At 36.5% G+C, this 20709-nt stretch overlaps 1 protein-coding gene across 6 annotated transcripts in view; it reads left to right on the top strand.

Moving 5' to 3' along the window:
- The window catches only part of LRRC7 (leucine rich repeat containing 7), a 561274-nt gene that overhangs the window by 332694 nt on the left and 207871 nt on the right, over nt 1–20709 (top strand). For all 6 annotated transcript variants that reach the window (XM_078451792.2, XM_078451793.2, XM_078451796.2 and 3 more), the window contains one exon: nt 12924–12987. In XM_078451792.2, coding sequence (XP_078307918.1) covers nt 12924–12987 — 64 coding nt within the window. The remainder of the gene's footprint in view (nt 1–12923; nt 12988–20709) is intronic.

Raw genomic sequence — 20709 nt, 5'->3', positions numbered from 1 at the left:
AGACTGCTGCCGTGCAAGCCAGAAGTGTCAGTTCCAGCAGGTAGCCATACACAGAGACAATTGTCATAGTTCCTGATTATATGGCACCTCTCCCCTATGAAGAGCTCAAAAAGCCTTACAAGTATAATTACATCTTTGCTGCATTGTCATGAGTTAGGAATGCACAATAATTTTGGCCAGTGGGAAAATTCATGTAAAGAGTGAATGAATGATTAGTTCTGGTTATAAACCCAAGTAGACTGTAGAAAATGGAATGAAATGCAGGCTTCTTCTCTAAGGAGACTGTTCATTAAAAGGAACAGTGTGGGGTTGCCTAGGTGGCTCAGTTGGTTAAGTGTCTGGCTCTTGGTTTCGGCTCAGGTCGTGATCTCATGGCTTCGTGGGTTTGAGTCCCGCATCAGGCTCTGCACTGGCAGCATGGAGGCTGCCTGGGATTCTCTCTCCCCTCTTTCTCTACCCCCTCACCCTCTGCTTATGTTCTGTCTCTCTCAAAATAAATAAATTAAAACTTTAAAAAAAAGGGAGCAGTACAGAATTTGTCCTGTAGCCAGTTGCTGTCCTTATGGTTCCGTTTTTCACTTTACTTCATTGGACAAGTATACCTTACTGTATGAACTAGAAGTATTCTTTTAGATTATTTGTTTTTAATTTCTTTTAATGTTTGTTTATTTTTGAGAGACAAAGGGAGACAGAGTGCGAGCAGGAGAGGGGCACAGAGAGAGGGAGACACAGAATCCGAGGCAGGCTCCAGGCTCTGAGCTGTCAGTACAGAGCCTGACACGGAGCTTGAACTCACAAACAGTGAGATCATGACCTGAGCCCAAGTTGGACGCTTAACAAACTGAGCCACCCAGGCGTCCCTGTGAACTAGGAGTATTCTTGAGAGACTACTTGAGAGTTTATTTCTTCATAGAGAATGTTTCTTTCATGTTCTGCCCTGAAGTAGAGATAAATGATTACAAGAAAGAGAATTTTTCCTGTAAGACATCATAAAATCAACATAAACCTTTAAACATTGAATGTTTAAAAGGAAAATTTATTTCCAAAGGAAATACTCAAAATATGTGACAACTTGATGTAAATTATATATTTTAAATGTTTATTCTAATAACTTAAATACTGCAGGGAAGAATATCTTAATTGAGAAACATTAATAAACTTGTCTAAAAAATTGTCTTCCCAATATCTTTGACAAAGTAATAGATGTTTAGTTTGGCTACATATCCATCTGGAAGATTCCAGGAAGCCAGTTTAGCATTTTGTTGTTCTTGTTCTTAGGGGGAAGTTGAATTGAAAAGATGAAGAATAAAAAATTGTAGCTGTGACATGGGTTTAAAATATAGTAATAATCAAGGGAGAATTTTTATTAAAATATTTGATCAAAGAAGTTATGCTGTATCTGCCATCAGACACTATATTTTAATTTTTCCTGGTTTGTAAAGATAATAAGTTTATCTTTCTTCCAAATAAGTTGTACCAGTAGTTCCATTTTTAAAGAATGTCGAGTCTTGGGCCTTCTAGTGTTTACTGCTTACACTGTAAAGAATGATTTTTTTTCAAAAATTTATAATATGAGCGTCATTTGAAAAATTATTAATGAGAAGAACATGAAAATGTGGCAAACTCGGCAAGTCTAAATTATAAAATACTTATGTTCATTAAAACATAAGACACAAATTAAGAAAAGTGGAAAGGTAATATTTTCTTTCCCTAAGTCTCAATAAGAGAGAAATATCGGACATTAACAACTGAGAGTTTTCCTTTCCTTGTGCCATGAATAGCCACTAATTAGAGAGTGTTTGAGCACATTTGAAAGACAAGTTAAAAGCTGGAATGCATAAACCAAGGCCAAAAATTGGCAGAATCCTGCGAGAGTCAGCAATCCTAAGTTACTACACTGGGAATTTATGAGGAAACATGAATTCTGCCAACTTTATGTGGCTTCAGGGATAATTGTACATTTAAATAAAGTCTCTGCATCTGATAAAAAGAAAACCATACATTGTATGCAGATGCACCAAGATATTGCATCATTTTCCGTCATTGTTCCCATTGGAATCTTATTCCAGATTTGCAACTGAAAATTCTATAAAGTAATAGCATGCTAGTAAGGACTCAAATTTCATAAACACAATCAAAATGACGGTATTAAGAACAAATGTCCCTGGATTTCAGTAGCTTGTACCCTAAAAAATGAGAATTTCAAATAGTTAATTAATATAAATAGCTATCTAGTGGAAATTCCCTAATAATGTTCTCAGTTCTTAATTTATCTATCATATCTATATTCAAGGTTTTGAAAACTTAAATATTTTTAGGGACCAGACTTAAATCACAAACCCATAAAGCCATCTAGATGTGAGATTTTAAGGAGTGATGTAGACTAGGAGTTGGGAAACTATAGCTTATGATCCAAATCTGGCATCCCTGGGTTTTTTTGTAAATAAAGCTTTCCTGAAACAAAGCCATGTCCATGTGTTAACATTATCATTTGTGGCTATTCTTGCACTACAATAGCAGAATTGAGTCGTTGAGTCAGAGATCCTATGAGCCACAGAGTCTGAAACACTTCCAACCTGGCCCTTTGCAGATAAAGTTTGCTGGCCCCTGGCATAGACTATGGTGAGCTATAGAGCACATGCTTTTCATAAAAGCATTCACATTTAAGCAATGATCAATCCAAACATTTCAGGCCACTGGTAGATGGCTGGCCCGTGCTGGGAAAAGAATGAGTCTACCATTCTTAACCTTGTTATTAACTTTCTGTGTGACCTTGAATAAGTCACAATTCTCCTCTAGTAAGAAGTGAGCATTTCCTTTTACTGAGGTTGTGGTGCATAAGGTCAAATGGCAAAAAATAGCATGGTCTTTCAGGAAAATGTGAAAGGTCAGAGAACTACATCCAAAACAGTCATAAACGCAAGGAGAATCTAAAGTCAGTATTGAGAGCTGAGATGCAGAGCCTAAAAGGTCAGAAATTCAAGCAGACAAATGAGGGTGATCTGATCGAATTTAAATATTCAAATAAAGTGTTTAAATATGCCTAGGCCTATGTTTTCATGGACAAGAACTCGGTTTCCTCATCTGCAAAAAGTTTTCCAAAGTGTGCTCCTAGTCTGAGAAACGTCCTATAGGAAAGAAAAAGTAAATGTCCCTTGGTCACAAAGACAAGAAAAAAGTCTAATTTAGTTTCATCTGTTAGAGAATCAAAATGAACATTTATATATTTTACCTGAGAAATACTGCCAATAAGAAGTAAAACTTTACCTATTTGCAGATGAAATGATATTATATATAGAAAACTCTAAAGACTCCAAAAAACTACTAGAATTGATGAATGATTTCAGGAAGGTCACAGGATACAAAATATACAGAAATCTTTGCATTTCTATGCACCAATAATGAAGTAGCAGAAAGAGAAATTAATAAAACAATCCCATTTACCAATCCCATTGCACCAAAATAATAAAATACTTAGAAATAAACAATCAAGGAGGTGAAAGATCTGTACTCTGAAAACTGTAAAATATTAATGGAATAAATTAAAGATGACAGAGACAAATAGAAAGATATTCCATGCTCATGGATTGGAAGAACCAATATTGTTAAAATGTCCATAGTACCCAAAGTAATCTGTAGATTTAAAGCAATCCCTATCCAAATACCAACAGCATTTTTCATAGAACTGGAACAAATGATCTTAAAATTTGTAAGGAACCACAAAAGACCTTGAATAGCCAGAGCAATCTTAAAAATGAAGAACAAAACTGGAGATACTGGTGAAATAAATCAGTCAGAGAAAGAAAAATACTGTATGATTTCACTCATATGTGGAATTCAAGAAACAAAACACAGAAAAAAAAAGAGGGAAATAAAAAAAAATAGACTTTTAATATAGAGAACAAACTGTTACCACAGGAAAGGTGTGCGTGTGTGTGTGTGGGGGGGGGGGGGGTTGGGGGGGGTGATGGTTGAAATAGGTGAAGGAGATTAAGAGTACACTTATCCTGGGACGCCCAGGTGCCTTAGTTGGTTAAGCATCTGACTTTGGCCTAGGTCATGACCTCAAGGTGTGTGAGTTCAAGCCCTGCACTGGGCCTGCTGCTGTTAGCACAGAGCCTGCTTCAGATCCTCTGTCCCCTTCTCTCTCTGCCCCACCCCTGCTGGTTCTCTCACTTTCTCTTTCCCTCTCTCTCTGTCTCTCAAAATAAATAAATAAATAAACTGAAAAAAAAAGTGCACTTATCCTGTTAAGCACTGAGTAATGTATAGAATTGTTGATATTGTACAACTGAAACTAATATAAAACTGTACATTAATTATACTGGAATTATTTAAAAAAAAAAAAAAAAACTTGGAGGTATCACAGTCCCAGATTTCAAGATATACTGCCTTTAACATTTTTAGCAAGCTTTGCCAAAATGCACTGGCCATCTGAAATCTTTTTTAAATTATGCCATACCTATAAATCCTTAAGAATACTTTAGGAAACTCTGACCTAGAAAATCTCTGAAGTTATTTCCAACTCTGAAAACCTTCCCTATTTTAATAGCTAAATCTTACAGAGCGTTTACCATTTATCAGGCACTATTTATGTGCTTTACCTAAATTAACTATTTTAATCACACAACTCTGTGAAGTACGGATTATTATTATCATCCCACTTACAAATAAGAACATTGAGGTGCAAATATGTGCTTTAATTTGTTCAAAATCAAACAGCTGGGGTGTGTGGGTGGCTCAGTCAGTTAACTGTCTGACTCTTGATTTCGGCTCCGGTAATGATCTCACGGTTCATGAATTCAAGCCCCACATTGGGCTCTGCACTGACTTGGCAGAGCCTGCTTGGGATTCTCTCACTCCCTCTCTCTCTGTCTCTCTCTCTCTCTCAATAAATAAATAAAGGTTTTTAAAAAATTAAAAAAAAATCAAACAGCTAGTGAGTGGTAGAATAGGGATTCAGACTCAGGTAGTCTGAATGTTGTGGCCAAAGCACAGGAAAAGGTGAGATACAATTAATTAAAAAAAAAATAGTATCTCAATCTCACTGGGAACAAAAAGTAGACATAGCATGTAAGAGGAATAAGGCTCTGGAGGGGAGATTTGGGGTCCATGCCCTCAACTACTCCACATTCATAGTTTTGTTGTTATGTTTCAGATATTCAAAAGAGTCAAAAACCTAACTTAAATATGTCACAGAATATTTCTTTTAACATTTGAATTTTTTAAAAACCTATTATTGGAAATATCATTAAGTCAACTTAACACAAGATTTAGATATACAGAGACTAGTGAACCTCAGACTTACCTGCTTTTATCATCATACATAGTTCATAATAAATGAGCTAATGTATATTCATTACAGTATTCATTAAAACAGCCCTATCAGGATATCTCCTTGGCAACTGCTAATTAATTGTAGCTGCTTCCTTGGCAACTGTTAATTAATTGTAGATACCTGATAAAAATTGAGTGGTTTGTCTTTGTAAATATTCTAGATGCAAACTTCTCACTGATAAAGAATCATTCATTCATGCACGGGTGAATGTCTTCATTAAACAACACTGACTGAAAACCTATTTACACTGTGAACAGGACTAACAACTTACTTGCTCTCATGGGGTGTTAGTCTAGCATGGGAAAAATAATTAGTAAGCAAAGGAAAATGATTTTAATTTTCAGTATTAAACATTTGATTAAATGAAATATTTAATTAAATAATAAATATTTCCAGTGTTAAGTGTTAAGAATCAAGAATAAAATGAAACACAAGAACATATAAGGTGAAGGTGCAAAGGAAGTTTTATTTTGAGTAATGGAGATGGACTATATGAGGAGAAAATGTTATCAGCAGAGTTGAGGAAAAGCAGCCAGCTATTGGAAGATATAGGGGAAGAATATTACAGTCAAGAGAAACAACAATGATAAAAGTGACAATCATAGAAATACTATACACTTATACAATTTTTACGTATATAATATGACCATAGGTTGGTAAACATTATTTAATACAACCAATTACTATGGAACTTGCACCATCAAATTACTAGACAAACTTACAAATGAATCTAAATAATCAGCAAGATACTTGGTTCAGGCAGATGAAGATCAAATTGTCAGTATTACTGGTAGAAAATGTGGCCCAAATCTGTGACCAGGTCCTAATATTTGCTCCCTGACCTATGGTGGTGATCATGTCTTCAAGGCCAGCCATTTGTAAGGGGAAATCACACCAGTTGGATTTCCCTGTGGGGATGGAGAGATAGGCCCCAAACCCACATATGCTTACCATACATAAGGAGCATGGTCAAATGAGTGCATCCCTCAAGCAGGTTGGCATGAACTGCATAAGGACGGCCCACATGGGAACCCACTGGTGGAGTAAGGACATAAACAAATGGAGATAAGATGCTCACCCTCCTACTAATCAGTAAAGAAAGGAGATAAAGGTCTGAAGTATTCCTCTATCAAGGTATATCTCACCTAGAGATAATTTCCACTCCCCATCCCCACTTTGCATCCCAACCAGGGGATAATTGACAACGTGTGGAGATATTTTGGTTATGAAGACTGCAGAGAGTGCTTCTGTTATGCGGCTAAACATCCCACAGTGTACAAGATAGCTGTATCCCAGCTATATTGTAGGACAATAGGGTTTCCTGCAACAAACTACAATGGGAATTTTTAGTTTCTTCACTTGGGACCAAAATCTTTCACATCCTTCACAGACACATGTTAAAATTTTGGACTTAAGCTACAATCTCAGAAGAACCTCAGCTTTAGATGTACTCTTTCTGTATGTTCATTGCTTCTTTTCATATATGTAAATATTGCAAGGTTCTCCAAAACCCAACTGAAATGTCACCTCTTCTTAAAGTTTTCCCTAATTACTAAACTGTTAGATGTTCCTTCTTCTGAATTCCAATGGCAGTGTATACATATGTTTACCTTGGCACTTACCACCCTGGGAAGTAATTACTCTTTTAAAGGTCATTCCCATTTAGAAAATAAGTCTTTCCGAGTAAAGACTGTGTAAGATGTGCTAAACATTCAACAATGCCACAGTAGGCTCCTATCAAAGAATTTATTTGTCCAAAATGTCATTAGTGCCAAGTTGAGAAACCCTGAATCCCAGAAATCTTTGTAACTCCACAGGAATCTTGGTAACTCCAATGCCCACATGGTGCCTGCCATAAAAAGTGCAAACTAAGTGAATGAATGACTACTCACGAAGAACACTACTAACACAAAATACCATGGATTCTATTTTATTTTTCTCATAAAGTCTTACTTGTTTCTATCCTGATGAAATTTAAAACCTATTACATACATTCAGCTAAAAGGAACATTTTTTGGACAATTGACAGAACGATTATAGTTTAACAACTAGCACCTGAACAAGAAAAGCAGTGGGCTGTGTTATGAACTGTCTAAAATCTTGTGGGTAAAGGCAGTTAATTTTAAAGGTGTAAAAATGTAAGAAATAATATTAAATGACATCTTCAAAAAACATAAATAAGAATGTAATAATTTTAAAGTTATAAAATGTAAGAAATCATATTAGAAAAACAACTTGAAAACAGAAGAATGTAATGACAGAAGGAAACTTTGGTGACAGTAATTAAACTTTAATGGAAAGGAGGATCATAAAAATAAAATGGATAAAATTAAGACAAAATAAATGCTATTTTTAAAGTATCAGAACTTAAATAAGCTTCAGGAAACATTCAGAAAACCTCATGGGAAAACCTTTTTTTTATTGTTCCAGAACAAGCAAAAGAAAAAATATTGCCCATTCAGAAGAATGGCAAAGGAATGGTAGGAAGCTATGTTATATATTTAAAATATGATTTCTAGGTATGAATTTATGAACCAGGGTTTCAGAAGCAGTAGCCCAAGACTAGGATGGGAAGAGAAAAATGCTTAGAGATGACATAGAGGCTAGCTATCCCCTCACGAAAGCAATCAAACTTAAACTACACTGAATACACATAAGAGATAATAGTTTCTTTACACATTTTCTTGGTCAGCCCACATCTAGAGAATAGTGTTCATTTCTGAGTATCACCTGGCCCTCAAAGATAAGAAATGTTTTGGGTTCTGTGGTCCATATGATCTCTGTCACACCTACTCAATTCCACTGTTGGGGTAAAAATAGCCATAGATAATATGTGAACAAATGGGCATGGCTGTGCTCCAATAAAGCTTTACTTACAAAAGCAGAGTTGCCAGATATGGACCTGGCCCTGCTTTGGAAGAGAAACATTGATAACCAGAGTATTTAGGGGCCTGGAAATCCTAACATACAAGGATTGATTTAAAGTGTCACTAATATTCAGGGGCACCTGGGTGGCTCATCAGTTAAGTGTCTGACTCTTGATTTCAGCTCAGGTCATGATTTCATGGTTCTTGAGCTAGAGCCCCACGTTGGGCTTTGTGCTGACAGTGCAGAGCCTGCTTGGGAATCTCTCTCTCCCTCACTCTCTGCCCCTCCAAGCATGTGTTCTCTCTCTCTCTCTCTCTCTCTCTCTCTCTCTCTCTCTCTCTTTCTCTCTCAAAATAAATAAATTAATTTTTAAAACTTAAAAAAAAAAGTCAGTAATATTTAGCCTAGAAAAAAGATACATCCTAGAATTAATAAAACTTGCCTTAGGACACTCGGGTATAAAGACCTCCCCATTTCTTCATTTAATAAAATTAATTTTGTCTTGGTTCTCCACCACTAAGGCTGGGAAAAATACTTATTCTCAGGGTTATGTGATGATTTCCTTGGGGATCAGTGAGAACTATAGAGTTCACAGAATCCAGAAAATTGTGCAAAGGCCTTTGGTCTTAGGCTCATGGTAGTTTTCACTAGAATATTTGTTGCCCAAGGCTACACCATGCTGAAGTCAAATACATGTGGCTCTGCTACTCATGTGATTATTTCTCATTCATTTGCCACATCTGGCCACTTGGCCCTTCACCTTGGCTCTCAAGGCTTTGGTGCTCATCATTTACTTATTGGGCTTTTGGTGGAGCAACAAGATTTGCAAGAATTCACCATTCCTCAATATTCCCAGGCTCAGAAGAAAATCTAACTCTTTTTTCATGGGGTCCAGCCACTACCATCCCCTTTCCTAGAAACACCTATTCAGTGGTATAGATTTGGCAAGAGGGGAGGCAGATGTTCTTCTTACAATGCTGGCCACAGTTTCACAACTTTCTTTGGACTGATGGAGGTCCCGCACAGACCCCTCTGGACATCTTGAAACATATTTTAAGATCTAAGTGGAAAAAGGAGGCATATGCTTGTGAAAAACGGACAATTCAAGAAAGCAAGTGGGGGTTGTCTGGGTGGCTTAGTCGGTTAAGCGTCTGACTTCAGCTCAGGTGATGATCTCACAGTTTGTGAGTTCGAGCCCCGTATCGGGGTCTGTGCTGACAGCTCAGAGCCTGGAGCCTGCTTCGGGTTCTGTGTTTCCCTCTCTCTGTTCCCTTCCACATTCTCTGTCTCTCTCACTCAAAAAATAAATAAACATTAAAAAAATAAAAAAGAAAGCAAATGGTATGTGAGTTAAAAAAGGGGGATAATTTTCAGGTGGAATAGACAAAAAACATCACTTATTTATTTTTCAAATTTTTATTTCCAGTCAAGACCTTTTACCTGAGCTCCAGTCTCTCTCCCTGTCTCTCTCTCTCTATCCCCTCCTTCCTCTCTCTCACACACACATGCATACATACACGTAATACTGTTCTCTAATTCCATTCTAATATTCCCACACTGGTATTCAATCCAGAAACTATTTTAAATTCCCTCCTCTCCTTTACCTCCCACACCCAATCAGTCATCATCATCACCAAGTCATTTCTTCACCAGAGCATCTCTCATTGCCCACTCTGTCATCCATACTGCCTTTGTCTTATTTCTGACCCCGTTACATCCTACCTGCATTTCGGAGCAGTCGTATTGGGCCTCTTTACTAGCATATCCTCTCCCCAATTCTCTCACTGTTCCAAGCTGCCAAAGTGAGCTTTCCAAAATACAAATCTGATCTAAATCCTAAAGGCTTCCATCTCCTTCAGGCTAAAACTCAAACTCCCTGATTTGATATGGATGAGCTTATAATACGGCCCTTGCTTACGTATTATTTCTTATTTCGTACCAATTTTCTCATTTATTATTATTTCTTATTATTTTTATGAACCTGCCATTCCTTGAAATGGGCCATGATCTCTTTCAACCCACCCCTTTGACATTTCTTCCAAAAAAGACCATATCCTCTGACTCTATAGTCTGATCAATGCTCCAGAATGAAATGTCAGTCAGGCCTTTTACTCCCAACACTGAGAGAGTACTTCTCCCTGTGCTCTTTAGAAACTTACACATATATATTTTCTATGACATTTACTTCACTGGTAAACATTGTCCACTGTCTTAGCTATACATCTCAAGATTATGAACTACTTGGCAATATGAACATAGCTCTCATATTGATAACCCTAAAACTTGAGAGATAATAGGAAATCAACATATTTATGTTTTTCAATAAGTAATATTTAGACGTGTATGGGTATGACATATTGAATGGGGGGGGGTGGGGAAGAGCATTAGCAAAGGCTTAAAACATAAAACTGATCTTCCCAGAGTGACCACTAATCTTCACGTTGTTAAATCAAGTGATCAGTTCTCAGACCTATCAGCAGTTTTTGCCACAATTTATCATTTCCATCACCTTGAAACACTTTCTTTACTTGACTCACACGTCTTTATACTCTTTTTTTTTCCTATTGTCCCTTGTCACTTCTCAGGCTTTTTTGTTGGCTCTTCCTCGTGTCATCTTAGACTTATTCTCTTCTCATCTCCACGCAGTCCCTTAATGATCTCATGTTCTCAAGATCTGATGCTGTCTCTTTGCTAACCATGCTTAAATTATCTCTCTTTCCTGGACTTCTCTAAACTCTAGGCTTGTGTATATAACTGCCTGTTTTACATCTCTAGTTGGCTTTACAATAGAAATTTCAAATTTGACATCTTTTTTTTCCCTTCAACTTTATTGTGGTATAATAGACAAATAAAATGTAAGACATTCAGAGTATATAGTGATTATTTGATGTGCATTATGAAGGGAGTCCTCCCTATCTGGTTAATTAACACATCCGTCACCTCAAATATTTACCTTTTTTGAAGGGGTGGGTGGGTGAGTTGGTGGGGTTAAGAACATTTAAAACCAAATCTCTGAACTACCTAAAACCCTGTTCTACCCTGTCTTCCTTACCCACCAATTATAACTTCACCCTTGTAGTTGCTCAGACCAAAGCACACTTGTAGTTACATTTGACTCTACATTCTCTTGCTCCTCATAGATATTTCAGCAACAAGACATTTGACTCTAATCTTAAATATGTTCAGCAGCCAACCACTTCTCACCGTCTTCACTACCACCACCCTGGTCCAAAACTGCCATTTCTTCTCATTTGGTTTGTTCCATTAGCCTCCTACTTGATCTCCTGGCTTCTACTTTTGTCCTTCTCAGTCTGTTTACAAGCCTGCCATCACAAATAGCCTTTTACAATAAGTCACTTCACTCACACTCTGGATCAAAACCTTTTACTGACTCTCCATCTTACACAGAATCAAAGCCTACATCTTACATTGGGCTATAAGCCCTCAGATTAACTTCTCTTATCATCTCTTTACATCCTTTCTCCCTCACTCTGCTTCAGATACATGGTCTCTTAGGATGTCTTCAAGCAAGCAACATGTCCCTGCTTTAGGGTCCATGCACTAGCATGCTCCTTCATTTCCTTTAAGCGTCGTTCAAATTTCATTTTCCGGCAAGACCTTATCTGGATCTCCCTATTAAAAATTGCAATCCCCCTATGTCTATTCTTCGTACTACCTCCTCTGCTGAAGTTTTCTACATAGCATTTATAACCTTCTAATATATTATTATATTTTACTTAATCATTTTACTTATTGTAATTCTCCCCCCACTACAATGTAAAGTGCTTTTGGACAAGAGTTTTTGTCCCTTTTTATTCACTATTGTACTCCAGACCCAAGAAGATTGTCTGGTGCATCATCTTTCAATAACAGCTGCTGAATGAAAACGGGTACATGCATTTTTGCATTTCTGAGTTCCTGACAGTGTCTGGATTACAGTAGTATTTTAATGTTCAAAAAATGCTATGAGATAATTACTGTAGCCATTTTAAAGATAAAGGAACTAAAATTTCTGAGATTTGAGCCAATGAAGCGTCTAGAATTTCTGTATAGTCATGATTTAAGGACAGCATTCTGGTTAGTGGGAAGATAAAAACTTGGAACTCAGAAAAATGTGATCTTTTCTTATACCGTATACTGTACTTGAGAATGGCTTAAGAAATGCTGACTGCATGTGTCATGGGCGAGGATACTTCTGACCTTTGGCACCTACTCTACCCAAGGTTTTACCATTGCCGTTTCATAGGGTGGTGCCAGAATCCCAGACAATATCTTCAGGAGACAATGAATACAATAGTCTGTAACAGAAATTCACTTAGCAAAGTTGATAATGAATACTGATGATGAAATTGTGGCCATTTTGTGGGGTATTAGAATGCTTTGCTCAGAATCGTGTTTATTCATTGGTTCCTAAACCTGTGGTGATTCTTAAAAATATATTTGTTGTGGACGTGCTAGTCTAGACATTAAACAAGCTTCCCAGATTTATGTTAAACAGCCAGCTCTGTATTCCCAACAATAATGGGCATTTGGAAATATGATAAGCAGGTGACAGTTTGCATATTGTTTTATATTTACAGTTTGCTTCTCTCTATAAAATACCCCAATTTCTGTGCACTATAAAACCAGGTAAATCTGACAGAGGGTGGGTAGAATGTCTTTTGGAGCAATGTGTCACGGACTGTCTCACAATAGTATTTTTCTCTATCTGTTATAGGTCAATGCACAAACTGGCCCAGTTGGAAAGACTTGACCTAGGCAATAATGAATTCAGTGAGCTGGTAAGCGAATGCATTTTCTCAACTTGATAAATGCACCCCAGGAGATTATTTATTTTGCTCTGTCTCTGTAACTGCAGGTATTAAATTATCCAACTGCACATTTGCATTTGCTAAATATAACAACAAAATGGAATCCGGGAAATAAAGTGATTGTTTGACTGTATAGAACACCACAGACTACCGGATAATATTAGATGCGCTAAAAAGAGAGAGAGAGAGGAATAGGTAAACAGATGCAAATTGACAATTTCGAGCACCAGTTATGTAGCAGGCACCAAGTTCAGCATGTCACTTATGTTATCTCACTTAACCCTTATTTGTTATGTTGCCATGTTAACTTTATGGAAATGAGCTCAAAGTGGTCACCAGCTTGCACAGCTTTTATGTAATTGAACAAGAATTAAAGCAAGACTTGATTAACTCAAAGCTCATACCTTGAGGACTTCTTCCTTTAGGGATGCTTAGTGGAGAGGAGTGGTTAAAATCCTTCTATTTCTAATTGTACTGAGAGTGTCTTTCTAATGAATACATATTCCAATCTCACTGCCACCAAAACTGAAAGAAATTCTGACTTCTCCTTTCAGGACTTAAGTTTTCTTTAAAATTTGCCTGAAGACCAGAATCTGAAATGCAAATTAGAAAGCACATACTCCTTTATAAGCAGACTCTTTTTAATTCAGAAGTCTCCACTTGAACATCTTCAAGTTTCAAAAATGCAATTCATCTGAAATGTATTTTAACTATTTTTAAATTAAAACATGTAATTAAGTAATCAACTATTCTCTCCCAGCTGTGTTGCTAGCAATGTGACCTTGTGCAAATCACTTCACCTCTCTAAGCCTCTTTTTCATTTTCTATAAAATGGAAATTAAAATGGCTCCTCCCTTGCAGGGCTTATGTGAAAATTAAATGAGATAATGCATGGGAAAAAGGGATTCTCAGTAAATGCCAGTTTACAGGGTGTGATTTGCACTGCATCTTGAATGTGCAAAGAAATTAGCTTGTTTAGCTTTGACCATAACTAATCTGGCCATTATCCCAGCCTCTATCAGCTGTTCACTGAGGGTAAAAGCTGACTTTCACTCTTCTGCAATTAAAAGTTTCATCTGATTTAAGAAGTTACAAGATTCCTTTGGGCTGTGGTCATCTTCCTTGCATAAAAATTCTTTCTGTTGTGTGTCCTCTCACCTTCCCCAGCTTCTCTTCATAACATGGATCTTGGGTATGTGCAAAGGCTACATGTCTTTCTGACCTGAGGGAAAGGGACTCTCTGGTCTCAGGCTGTTTTTCAGAAGTGTCCTGCCAGACATGCTGGCCTCGGGGCTGATGTCTGCAGCTGACCCTGCCCCTTGTGTTAAAGCTAGAGTTCTGAAGCCATAGTCAATTTTCTAGGCTCAGGCAATACTCCTTTTGAGCACTGACCATTTCTCCCTTGTTTGCATTGCTACCACTCAGCTCTCATTGGCTGTAGATATATTAGTCTCTGCCCTGTCTTCCCTCCAGTATTAGGCTTGGCCGTCCATCCCCTATTTCTTTTGTGAAGATACCTCACCAGCTTTAATACTAGTATTAAGAGCGTACAGGCTCTGAGAGTCCACTTCATGTGCAAACTGAGAGAGCCTCTGTAAAAAGTAAACTTCAGAGCCTCCTTCTGCCTGCTTCATTGCACCACCAAGTTTGCTTTGTTTGGGATACACTGAACTTTGTGATAGGACAGCTTGCAAAGTGACCTCAACACAAATATTAGAGCAAAATGACCCAGTACATAATCTAATGTACCCCAGGCTTTTCTAAAGTAGATACTTACTAATAATGTAGGAAGAGAGATTGGTAAGGGTGGTGAATAGCAGTGACAAAACTATTTTATACTGGGAGTTTAAAAATCAGTTGTTAAGAAGTTACAATCTGCCCATGCTTCCATGAAGAGATGTAGCATGGCCTACTAGTTGAAAGAATATGAACCATGGATTCAGACAACTGAGGTTTCACTGTCATTTCCATCACTGGCTAGTTGGGTACCTTTGAGTCTATATAGCTCACTCTCTATCCTTGGTGTCCTCTTCAATAAAATAAGGGCATCAAAGGCATCCATTTCACAGGCTTTTGGGAAAAGTTCTATGCAGGAGAATCTATAATAAGCATTCATTATATGTTTCTATGAATTTTGATTCTGTCAAGTGTATCATTTTGCAAGCCTTTCACATGGATAGTTTAGGAATCAATGTGTTACTATAAATATTTGGACCAACAAACATGAATAAGATAGGTTTACTTTTTTGAAAGTAGACATAGTAAAAGTACACTTAGAAACATATTGTAACTTATGCTTCATGGTATCTAAGAAATCATCACTTGAGCAGAAACATTTTTTTTTATTTTGAACTCCCAATCTTCCATGTTAGTCACAAAACAAATCTCTCTAAAAAAATTTCTTTTGCATTTGTTTTAAGACCCTTTATTTATTGATAATACTCAGTTACTTGGCAGAGGGAGGAAGAGATGGGAGTGTAATTATGGAACTTCACATCTCTTATGTCATTAACTTTTAATCAAATGTCTGACTTTTATTAGTCAGATGTGTGGGACTAGCTGTTATTTCTCTGAATGTAACAACTTTTAATGAGCAAATAAGAGAATTTGCTTTGATGAGAGGCCTCTAGGTGCAATGTCACGTGCAGGCAAGGGGATAAATTCCATTCTGTAGCTAGGCATTGTCACGTAGGAGATTACTGTTAGAGAATTCATTTGTGTGGCATGGTAAAGAGACAGATATGGAGAGAAGATGATAATAAGTAAAAAAAAAAAAAACAACAACAAAAAACTTACAATGTGAAAGTCTAATAAAAAGAACAGAAGCTTGCTTGTTTGAGACTCAATGTAAATATGCTAATGAGGTTTGAAGTAGAAATATCTACTTCAAAAATCCTAAACAGGAGGAATTATTTTATGTTTCTAACAGCAGTGGCCACCAGGAAATACTGGGCAAAGTTCCAGGAACATAATAGATTCTCAGAGGTTTTGTTGTTGTTGTCTCTTTCATGGCTTATTTTTGTCAATATAAAATTAATATATTTCCATTAAATTTTTTAATATTTATTCATTTTGAGAGAGAGAATGTACACAGTGGGAGAAGCAGAGAGAGAGAGAGAGGAGAGAGAGAATTCCAAGCAGGCTTGGCTCTGTCAGCACAGACCCCAACTTGGGACTCCATCCCATTAACCATGAGATCACGACCTGAACCAAAATCAAGAGTCAGACACTTAACTGACTTAGCCACCCAGGAACCCCTCCATTTTTTAAAATTCAGAAAGTTAAGAGGACTGTAAGAATGATAGCAAAAGTCATCCATAATCTCAACCCCTTATAAAACCATGATTAGTGGTTTTGGTATATTCTCCCCCCACCACCATCATTTTCTTTTTTAATGAGGTCAGATGAGTATTATTGGGGCCAGGTCAGAAATGAGACACTATTAGGTTGATGTGTTGGATACCATCATTCTTAAAGCTCCTCTATATACTCTGGGTAGAACAGCCTTCTAACTTCCACAGAGCAATCAGGAACTTCCCATAGTCATAGAATAGTCAGGGACACTAAAACAGGTTCATTAACTGCAATGGGGCCCAGAAGCCATATTTCAGGTATATATAGATCTATCTGATGAAATAAGAGTCCTGTTCATCCTGAACTAGTAGTGGAAATAACAGAGCCCCCAAAGTCAAATCACCATAAGTGAGAAGAATACTGGAAAAGGAAGCAGATTGAACAGCAGAACCTGGAGGAAGATGGGATCAGTGGATCCAGAATCAGGGTGAGGCTATGGCTGACCATCCCCCAATCTAGCCCCAGCTTCTAGCTCCCAGTCTCCTACTCCCTGAGCTTTCCCCTTCCTATATTGAAGGAGGGCCCTGGTAATAAGTAAGAGCCCCCAACAACTCTGCCATGGGAACTTGCATCAAGAGTCAGCTCTAAGAAACAAAATAAGAATGCTTCTTTGCAAACCAGAAAGAGAAAAGAGGTGAGCCCAGAGGAGATAGACAGTAAACTGTTAAGTGGTCTCTGTACATGGTTCAGAGTACAGCAACGTAATGGAAGCAGACTGTGGCACAGGCAACAACCTGCCTACTGCAGCATGAGTGACAGTGCACAGCAGAAAAGGAAAACGTGGATTACAGAGGTCATTGGAAGAGCATCTCCTGTTATGTGGAAGGTTCCTTTGTCTCCACTCACCTTCCTGCCACAAAAGGAACTCCTACAAGCAGTAACTGGGGAGGAGGATCCCAGGAAAGGCCTGATTTCTTGATCTCTTGCTCTTCAAGTGGAGGGAGGTCAGAGAAGTGAGATTTGAAATTTCACTGTAACCATGACATAATAATACTGGTTATGTGTGCTTTTATAGAGATGTTTCTGTTTACCAAATTGGAATTACAGTTTGCATTCTATTTTATATTACTGTATGATTATCAAATTCAAATAAATTCTTTACAGACATTATAAGTTAGAAGTTTTCTCTGCAACTAAATTAGGAAGGCTGTCAAATAATAGCCAAAATATAAGTAGTGAATTGAAATTTAAACTTGAGAGAAAATAATTAAGTCAGGGAGGCTTGAAATTTTACAATATCATATTTGATGCATATAAAACAATATATGTAATATATGTTTAAGTTACAAAACATAATATAATTCAACCCTGTGTACCCACCACCATATTTTTATGAAATAGAATATCACCAGTCCTGTATAGCTACCTATTTGCTCTTACCTAATTCTGCCTCATTCCCAGAAATAACTACAATCCTGAATTTTAACATTCCCTAAATTTATATATATGTCTAAATGTTATATTATTTCATTTTGCTTGTTCTCAGACTTCCTATAATATGACTATATTACAACTTATATACTTATTTCTTCATAGTCATTTCTGTCCAGTTTTTATTACATTGCTGCTATGAATATTCCTATAAGTGCATGTGTGCAAGAATTTTTCTAAAGCATATATTTAGAAGCAGAATTTCCTAGTCATTAATTGTGTACATATTCAACTTGAAAAATAATGCTTTTCTTTTTTTGTTTCAAAATAGTTGTACTCATTTACCTGCACTGTATAAGACCCTCCATTTCCACCTCTTCACCTACACTTGATATCATCAGACTTTTTTTGCCTCTATAATGGCTGACAGGGTCATCTCATTACTATCTGAATCTGAATATCCCTCAGCTTTCACGAGATTGGTGCTTTTTTTTCCATATGTTGGTGGCTGATAGTGTTTCCTCTTCTGTGAGATGCCTGTTCATGTATTTCTGCCCACTTTTCTATTGGATGCCTTTTTCTTGTAGACTTACAGGGAACTTTTATATATTCTAGATACTAACCTTACGTTGGTTATATGTAGCACAGATACCTTCTCCCAATCTCTGCAGTTTTCTTTTTACTTGCTTCTTGGTGTCTTTTGATGGCCTGAAGTTCTTAATTGTAATGTAATCAAATGCATACTTTTTTTATGCCTAGCATATTTTGTGTCTTGCTTAAGGAGTCCTTGCCTTCCCTGAGGTGCCTGTATGGCTCAGTCAGTTGAGCATCTGACTCTTTTGATTTGACTGAGGTCATGATCCCAGGGTCATGGGATTGAGCCACATTGGGCTCTGTACTGAGTGTGAAGTTTTCTTAAGATTCTTTCTCTCCTCCTCACTCCTCATGCATTCTCATTCAGTGTCTCTCTAAAGTGTGTCTTCTTTTTCTAGAAGTAGAAGAAGAAGGGGAAGAAGAACAACTTGCCTCCCCAAAGTCAAACACATCTTTTATTCTAAAAGTTTGAAAATTTCATTACTTATAGTCAGGTGTATTTCCATCTAGGCTTAATTATTTTACATTGCATATGTTATTCTTTTTCTGAACAGATAGTTTTCCAAACAACATTTATTAAGCAGTCCTTCCTTCTCCTCTGAATGAGTGCAACTTCTTAACAAAATATGGTATCCATATATTCATAGGTTACCTTCTTCATTGGTTAGTTTATTTTCTGGGTACCAAACCACACAGTCTTAATTAGCACAAATAATAAGTTTTTAATATCTGATAGGATAAGTCTCTACAACTTAGGCATCTGGACATTTAGTTTGTATATAAATTTTAGAATTCGTCTATCAAGTTGCTTAAAATGGAAAAATATCATTGGAATTTGTTTAGAAATGCATTGATTCTATAAATTAATTTTCATTGGTTTATGGTGAATTTATATTTTTCTGCTATTGACTCTCCTTATGTGTGACATATCTCCACTTATTTGTCCATTTTAATATCTTTCAGTGAAGTTTTATGATTTTCTTCAAAAAAGATTTTTCACATTTTAGTGGATTTTAATTGGATTATTTGTTTTTTGTATGTTCATTTGTATCAGTTCTTCCTATACTTTGAATACTAACCCTTTATCAGATATGTCCTTTGCAAATATCTTCTTCCGTTTAATAGGTTACCTTTTAATTTTGTTTATGTAGAGGATTTCTAATGTAAAAAACTACCTTTGCATTCCTGAAATAAATCCAACATAATCCTAATATGTTGATGATCCTGACCTTCTATATAAAATGTATTTAATTTAATCCTTTCTGGGATTTTTAAAAATCAATGCTTATGCATTTGATTTGTATACATTATTCTTGTGTACTTTCTCTATCTGTGGGTTTGTGTTTCTCATCAATTTTGGAAAATTATCAGACCTTATCTCCTCAGATATTTCCTTTTGTCTATGTGTTCCATATATCCTTCTGGACTTTGGACTAAATATGATATGAATATGATATCATAAGTGATTTTCAAATGCTATTTTAATAATTATTTTGTAAGGTCTTCTTTGAAAAAGCAATCAGATAAGGGGTAATTTTAAAAATGTTTATTTCATCTCCTTAAAGAAAATCTTTCTGCCTCTCTACCTAAAATTATCCAGTGTTAATTCTCCAGAATTTGAGACATGATAGTGATATCATTTTAAGAGTACTTTCAATTCTTTGAACTATTTGATGTACCAGCTACTAACAGAGACATCTCTAAATAATGGGCCACTCATTCTATATTAAAGAACAAAACATGAATTTAAAAAACAAACACCTGGGGCGCCTGGGTGGCTCAATCAGTTAAACATCCAACTTCCACTCAGGTCATGATCTCATGGCTCTTGAGTTTGAGCCCCACGTCAGGCTCTGTGCTAACTAAGAGCCTGGAGCCTGCTTCAGATTCTGTGCCCGTCTCTCGCTCTATCCCTCTCCCACTCATGCTCTGTCTCTCTCTCTCTCAAGAATAAATAAATATTTTTCTTAAAAAACTTTAAAAACAAACACCTAAATTACAGCAACAAAAATATTTAAACAGTAAAAAGTATATATTTCATATGATGAACAAAAACTTTTAATTTTTGAAAGACAATGCAAAGACGGGTTGTATTTTAAAGTCCAGAGAATTCATCAGGAAATGAGTACTATCAATTTAACTATCTAATATTTAAGACAGTATGTTAAGCAGTCTTTATAAGAACATTTCATAAATTCAGCCATCCGTGAACTACATTAGAGGATTGATATTCCATAAAACTTCTTTTCCGAAAAGCTTAAAAAATATTCTGCATTCCACAAATCACCATTTTAAATGCTTAGTAAGTCTACAGATCACAATAAGCAAGAATGTCTAATCTCAGTATTCAAACTGAAATAGTTTTGTTGATTT

The sequence above is a fragment of the Panthera onca genome, chromosome C1 (assembly GCF_046562875.1).
Source record: "Panthera onca isolate mPanOnc1 chromosome C1, mPanOnc1 haplotype 2, whole genome shotgun sequence".
Classification (NCBI taxonomy): Eukaryota; Metazoa; Chordata; class Mammalia; order Carnivora; family Felidae; genus Panthera; species Panthera onca.
The sequence above is the reverse complement of the archived record's forward strand: the minus strand, read 5'-3'. Positions and strand labels throughout refer to the sequence as shown.